We start from the raw sequence: 7,723 nt of genomic DNA on the forward strand, positions 1-7,723 counted from the left end.
CTGAATTGAAAAACGAGATACTACGTGAAAAACGTGAAGCTAATTGTAAGACAAATATTTGATCATCCACTTAAGTTTGCAGATTTTTTTAGCATCAGAAACTGAGATGACAATGTTTTCTACACATATTATTTTCTTTATTGGAAGCTTTTTTAAAGGTCGACATTAATATTTCCAAATACCTCGAATTGAACTTGAGGTATGTTTTTGATCATGGGTGCTGATTTATCTTTTAATTTAATAATTATTAAAAAAATGCAACGAAAAGTCCCCTAAATACAACAGCTTTTGAGTTTTCCACGATACAAAGAACTAGGGATATCGCTGGAATCAGAAATAAAGCATATTTGCGTCTTATTTAATAAGGGACTGCATTTTGAACTTTCTAGTTAACAACTTCCAACTGTGCGTGCTCCATTTTTGGAACGCGTCATCATCTGGAAGATTCCGACCTTAGGGACCTCACAGTTTATATGGGGCTCCTGACTTTTGATAATTAATTGATAATTGTATTCCTAGCTATGGGAGCTCCCGGCTTAGAAGAACTCCTAGCCTATGCAACCTTGCGGTCATTGCAACATATTGTTCATATGAACAGCCAAGTCTCATGGAATACCGACACTAACTTCCGGTCTTTGAAAACTCCAACCTTTGGAACTCGTGTCCTTTTGAAACGTCCGGCCTGATTATGACATCTAAAATCTTCTGAATATACTCGGCGAGAAGTGTGATAGTATTTGTTCGTACTTGCAATGTGTAAAGTACAGTATCTTTTGTGCATACGAACAACAATTCGGTAGACTGTAAAATCTAATTCAATAAAACGTCGTTTCAATGTCGGAAGTAGAGGCCAAAATTGAGATTACAATAGCCTTATTGATGAAGAGAAAGTGGAATTGGTCATGGGGACTGAGCGTAGCTAGTTAATCATAACCAGTAAGAGTGCAGCCATTCAGTTAGGGAGATTGGTCCCCAATATCGCTTTCTCTCGTCACTTCTGAACACTGACAATTTTGAGAGGTTTGACAAAGGGTGGTGGAACAAGATATCTCACTTCAGCCGAGTCCATCAAGAAAGTAGCATGTTTCCAGACAAGTGGAGCATTGATTTCATCTTTGTTTTGAAAATATTATTTTTTCAGTCAATGCTCACACTTTACCATTGGCATTATATTACGCGCACCCTTTTATTAACATTGACAAATCAAATCAAATAATTTATTTCCCGAAAAAACTGACATTGAATGGTCAACGACAATTTTTTGACTTTAACATTTAAATATACATCCCAAATGTATCCACGTTCCAGCTACAATCTCGGCTTTGTTAGCTACTCAGCCTTCACCAATTAAAATCTACTTCCAGCGCAGAAGTCATCTTCTCACAGGTAGTCTCCCCACCAAATGCCAGAAGCTCGTCAACACTTTTGTACCTAACCGTCTTTTGATACTATGCATATATGTTATATAGTGTTATTGTTAATACACCAGATCAAATTTATTATGGTTTGTACTTACATATTAAGGTATTTGGTGAGGTGATTCCTACCTTAATCTAAATAATCACCGATAACTGGATAGTTAGTCTTTGTAAACGATCATTTTCTTTCTAAAGATTGTATTAAGTACCATGAAGATTTGTTTACGATTTTGTTTTTGATTCTGTTCTATTTCACGAGGCAGCTGGTAGGCCTATGCTTACAGTAACAACTCATGCCACTAACAGTGCAGGCAGCCCGCCAAGTGCCCACTTGCGGTTTCGACGCTGGATTGTCGCCCAAGTCGTTCTAGGAGGAAGGTTATGTTTCGATCTCGGATTACTTTTGCCATAAACAGCTGAAGCGGTGATGTTGACAATGTGAACTTGGGCATAATTAAGTTGTTTCACAGAGTCAGTATATATAGGTTTTAATACAAAATTTTTTAATAGCCTATTCACAAGAAGCTGAGATATCTCAATATTTTAACTGTGGCAATTTTCGAAGCTCTGTGAACCGGAAAACTTAGATAACAGTCTTGAGACCGACTGCGTAAGTATAAGAATTTATATAAAGAGTTAATTTATACTCATAATTACTGGCACGATAGCTTGTACAATAATATGTAACAACTAAAAGGTGACAGTAAACTCACTACTTTAGTTATCGACGATAAGATTTATACGCCCTTAGTAACTTCAATGTTTTTCGTAAACGTCTCAATGTCGAAAGCTAAGTTTTTACTACATACGTTCAGTAATAGTCAATAGGCAAGCTAGTTTTAACTACGTTTTTCGATACTGACAGTAATCATGTACAGCTGTACACAGGGGTGCCCATCCCCCCCAAAGGCTATGGCGCATCCCCCCCAAAAAATTTACCATTCATGGGGGTGTATAAATTATACAGTATAATTATTGTCAAATTGTTTAAATAAAATGTATAAACAACACATATGCCATACAAAATAATAAATCAATGTACAGTACTATAATTAAAAGTCAAAATGGCTAGATGTGTTTCAAAAAGGTAACTAACTTGATGAACTTAACCCTTGATTACCCTTGATGGCCTTTGTAAAGCAGCAGTTTTTTCCTGTTCTCACTTGAATAATGACAAATTTGTCTATGATCTCACTGTTTGGAATTGATTGTAAAATATCCTTTTCGGATGCAAAAACCAACATATCAGACAACCAGGTATCACCCATACTGCTTCTCAATCTATTTGTAACGATTTTAAGTTTGCTCATTGCTCTTTCAGCTGAGCAACTTGTTGCTGGCAGGGCGAGAATTATCTGATACAATGATGTCAAATATGGAAACCCAGATATGTTCAATAAACAGCGATAGGGTCTTATAAAGCCCTTCTTGATCCATTGATCAAGATATCGTCGCTTTGCAATTGTACTTGTACAATCCAATGTTTCGTCAGAAGAATCTTGGGTTTCAACTTCAACTTCTTCATTGGTTAGTCTTGCAGTTTTGTATTTATCATCTTTTGAAGAAAGGACATCTGACAGGTCAATATTTTGATAGCTGCCTTTGTATAACTGGCTGAAAACATCAAACTCCTCACAAAGTTTCTCGGTATCCAATCCATAGTAACCACACAGGTCACTGACAATGTCTGGGTTTAGGGTGTCGTCCCCAGTGTTTAGCAGCTTTTCATGAGAAAAATGAGTCATTTGCTGCACAAAATTTAATGACCTTTCAGGAAAACGATCATGTAGTTGTGTGATCACGGAATCAAGCAATTTAAAGAAGACTTCTGTCCTCAGTTTTGCCATAGGATCTAATATTATTTCATCAATGGCAAGTTCGTCCATGAATCTTTTTCTCTTTCGGATTCGTTTGTTTGAAGTTTTCTGGAGATTGTGTTCTTGAGCAAAATGATTAATACTGCCCACCATTTTCTCCCATCCCTCGTCGGTTCTTATAGATTGGAGTTTAGTAATAGTTTCAGACACCACTGTCGGTATCATTCCTAGTCAATAATTTTAGACTGTAACAAACAGTCACTGGTGACAGAATTTTGAATAGTTCGGCAGCAATGATCATAACTGCAGCAGATTCATAATCAAATAGTGCTTTCAGAAGTCCTTTTGCTGATGTTCTTGAGTCCGTTTCAGATTGATTGTTATCAGATATGTCTTCCAGGGTTTCTCTTAGGACATCATAGCAAGTTATAACGGTTTTTACGGCATCGTTTTTGCTTGACCACCTTGTCGTATTGACTCTTTTCAAACGCTTTTTTTCTAGCCTGACATGGACCTTTTTCTAACTTCTCTACGAAAATATGATGTCTTTTATGTCCAGACATGAAATTGTACAGTTCTTGCAGAGTTGAGAACATGTCCCTTATTTGTGGGCACAATTCCATTGATTTTTTGACAACTAAGGCAAATCTATGCGAACAACACCAAATGTAGAATGCTTTAGGGCATTCCTTGAGGACAAATGATTTGACCCCACTAAATGGACCACGCATGTTTCCCGCACCATCCATGCTCTGCCCAATCATACCATTCTTATCAAATCCAATTTCCTGGAGAGTTTTTAATAGCTCAATTGATAAGTTTTTACCAGTTGTGTCTCCGCTAGTAAAAACGTTAACAAGCCGCTCTTCTGGCTTCACACTCTCTTTGATTTCTCTGAATGTATCTCTGTGATCGACATATCGAATTGCACTGTTGTGCATTCCTTCTTGCTAACGTCCTGCGTGGAGTCAATAATTATAGAATACATATTAAGTTTCATTAACATGATCCACAATTCTTCAAACAACAATTCTATTCATGAGATTTATTAAATCATAAATGTTTCTGTAACTCAGAAAATTAGAACCAAGTTTAGTTTTATTTTCTTTTGACTTATCAAGCTTCTTTGTTTAATGGTTATTTTTGACGATGGAAGGATTGTGAAGGAAACAGGATTTTTCCGGACATTTGCCATCGTTCAGTGAAACAAGAAAACAGTAACACTACGTTTCGAGATCTGCAATCTGATCTCTTCTTCAGGTAAAGAACTAACCTAATACATAATTACAAACTAGGTTAAAATAAAGAAATCTTACTAAAGCGTTGTGGCACGCCTAAGTCAGGAATCACAACCTACATGTTGTGTCTGAACGATGGCAAATGTCCGGAAAAATCCTGTTTCCTTTATCAAGCTTCTCCAAATAAACTCTTGCGCCTGGGTTATACTTAGCAAGCAATCGAAATACATTTACTAGTTTTCCGTTTAGAGACTCTTTATTTCGAAAAGCCAACATCTCCTCGGTCAGATACCGACAGCAGTCTATAACGACCGATAGAACCTCACGGTGATGGCTGACTAATTTATCATTTAGCTCAGTCAAATCAGTAACATTTTTTTTTTTTTTATCCATTGTGATCTACCAATTTGAGAAGAAATATGGATTTTTGATTTTTCATGAAATTCAATATCTCGATCTCCTCTATGATCCGTCCAACCCCTATAACCTGTGGTACCCCAAATTGTTCTTTCTGATGGCAAAGCAAATATCAAACAATGCAAACAAAATACAGCATCAGAATGTCTACTGTAAACAATCCACATCCTATCTTTGGTTGTTCCATTAGGTAAAAGACTTTTTTTAACTTTTGGGTTGAATTTTCTACCGGATGAGGAAGGAAAATCTATTATACTTAGGTCTTGCGATTCCAGCTTTAGTGCTTCGTTAATTAGTTCAGCAGAGAGTCTTTTGTTTGTATAAAATGCTGGATCTGTAGGATCGATTGTAGAGAATTGAAGTTCGGTCAAAGTAATAGGTTCAGGTATCTTCTCTGTGGGTATGTTGTCCTCTATATTTTCTAAAACTTCGTCTTCTTCTTCTGGTGTTGACATTGGCAGGCTAGGTTCCATGGAGGACGTTGGAAGTTCAATTTCTTTATCGTGAACAAGTATTAGAGGCGTATATTTAGATCCATCTCCTCTTTGGGGACACTGCAGATCAACTTCTTCGTCGTTGCGGTCTTGGACAGCTGATGTTCCAGAATGTGGATTGTCTTCTAGCCCAGGCACCACCAATCTAAATATAGAGAAATGCCTTCACTGTAAACTTTTATATCAATAATCTGCTAGTCAAAATTTAGTAAAATTTATAAACCCTTTTTTCAAGTACAGATTAATTAGAACTGTTGTTGGGTTTATTATCAATAATATGCCACATTCTGCTACACTGAACAGTAGATAAACGAACACACATAAAGCCATATATTTTTAGAGAAACCTCTTTTGTCTCAGGGCACCTCAAAATGGTAATATCATACTAAAGTGGTAAAATATATTATGACAAAATGTTTTTTTTTTAATATAGCAGCTTCTTTCTACATACAAAGAGTGTTAATAGGGTTGAAGGGACAAAGCAAAAGCTGTAAGCTGTAACAATAACAAGTAAAACGATCTTGATATTTTAATTACAAAAACTCTATAGACCAATAGGCTTATACATTATTAAACTAAATTGTATTTGAATTTTTATTTCATTAGATGCTTTTGCTTATATTTGACGTATTTGACCAATAGTACTTTAATATTTGGCTGATAGTATGTTTGTAAATGTAAAATGCTAATATTTACATATATTTAGCTTGTCACCATTTCAGGCAGGCCTCATCTCTTCAATACAGTATAATATTTACTTGCATTTTGAAGTTTTTTATCATTTGTTAGTTTTCTTTTATAAGCTTTGTCCTTTTCTATGGCCTTCAATGCCTTAATTAATTGTTACTTAGAAAGGTTTTAATGTTTTGAAAGCTTTAGGAGTGAGTCATATTAATGACTCACTCCTATAAGCTATAGCATAGCCTATATGTGTTTACTCCCTGCTTATAAAATTGAACAAACTAAGATATGGACATTTTGTTACTGTAATATTGCGGTACCTTTCAATAGCCGATGATTGCGCAGAAGTTGATGGTTGAGGTTCGTCGTCCATAGTTAAAGTAGAACGTTCTCCACGTCCCATGTAGGGTATCGAAGGTCCATCACCTTCTTTCTCCTCTGTTATTTTATATTTTATATCAATATTGTTTTTGAACTTATAGAGGTGTTTCTTTTTACAGTGTTCTAGCCACTTGTCATGGCGGTGCACCGTATTGCACATTAGTTCCAAACACTTATATTTGAATGCCTTTTTTAATTTACGAGGCATTATTTAATTCTATAAAACACAAAGTTATAGTTAGCACAGAAATACAGTAGCTACTTAAAAACTCGTATAACAAAACGAAACAGAAACGCACACACGACATTCAAGTGGTCACTACGTTCGTAAAGACACTAATTATTGTGTTGTTTTGAGGTTATGTTTACACACTACACACTACACTTGAAGACAATGCGTGACTGACTGAGCACTGGGCGGTGCAGAAGGGATGATTTGCGTGGACTTCCCCTTGACAACGACGTTGGCAAGGCGAGGGCGGGGGTCTGTTGGTTTAAAAATAGAACAACTGCATTCGCCTCGTTTGAATTGCAAAGTTTAATTTGCTTTTATTTATTATTTTTTTTGCCTCTCGCTGGCAAAATTTCTCTTTGGCTTTAATTTGTTAAAACTACTGCAAACTTGTACATTTGTTTTAACTTTGTAAATAACATATCCGAAACCCGCTTTTTAAAGTTCCCCCCCAAAATTTTCATTCCCCCCAATATTTGTTTCAATGGCGCAACTTGCGCCATTGCTCCTCCCCGTGGGCGGCCCTGGCTGTACTTGTACTACGCCACTACATACATATACTACGTACTATTTACTACTACGTACGTACGTACGTATTATTTACGTACTATGTACTATTTATTTATATAAATAAATTCATATTCTTTCAACTCAATGGAAAAGTTCAGACGCCCCATGTTGTTAATCAGAACGGTATGCCATATCTTCCCAGTTCCAGATTTTTGCACATTTTCCCAACACTATGAAGAATAATTGTAACTTTACCTTTCTTAATACAAATCGAAGGACCTGACAAAACGTAACGAAAGACACTAACCAATCCAACAAAATAATTCCATCATTCGGGTTAGAAATTTATTGAAACATGATTATGATTGTCTCAGTTAGTTTACAAATGTGTTTATTCCGCGTTTTTTGTTACCACCATGTTTACCCATGACACCAATTTCAAATATTGGAATTGTATACTTTACCATTAATATCAAAACTAATAAACTTTCTAAAAATTTTGTTTTACAGACATGTGTTTCGGCATTACACCATC

General features: G+C 35.9%; 1 protein-coding gene across 1 annotated transcript; it reads right to left on the reverse strand.

Moving 5' to 3' along the window:
• Positions 1-4,109: 4,109 nt before the first annotated feature.
• LOC124355744 lies at positions 4,110-6,694 on the reverse strand. Its single transcript, XM_046806902.1, has 3 exons — positions 6,386-6,694; positions 5,220-5,529; positions 4,110-4,193 (listed from the first exon to the last, which is right to left on the reverse strand). The coding sequence occupies exons 1-3, from the start codon at positions 6,652-6,654 to the stop codon at positions 4,110-4,112; spliced, it is 663 nt and encodes a 220-aa protein (XP_046662858.1). The 5' UTR covers positions 6,655-6,694.
• Between the last annotated feature and the right edge of the window lie 1,029 nt (positions 6,695-7,723).

Source organism: Homalodisca vitripennis, chromosome 2 (assembly GCF_021130785.1).
Source record: "Homalodisca vitripennis isolate AUS2020 chromosome 2, UT_GWSS_2.1, whole genome shotgun sequence".
In the NCBI taxonomy this organism is placed as follows: domain Eukaryota; kingdom Metazoa; phylum Arthropoda; class Insecta; order Hemiptera; family Cicadellidae; genus Homalodisca; species Homalodisca vitripennis.

Coding starts and splice junctions, on each gene's coding strand:
- LOC124355744 (XM_046806902.1), bottom strand. CDS start 6,654: ATGCCTCGTAAATTAAAAAAGGCATTCAAATATAAGTGTTTGGAACTA. Junction 5,530..6,385: donor CAATCATCGGCTATTGAAAG/GTACCGCAATAT, acceptor CTCTATATTTAG/ATTGGTGGTGCCTGGGCTAG. Junction 4,194..5,219: donor CAATCGATCCTACAGATCCA/GCATTTTATACA, acceptor GACTCCACGCAG/GACGTTAGCAAGAAGGAATG.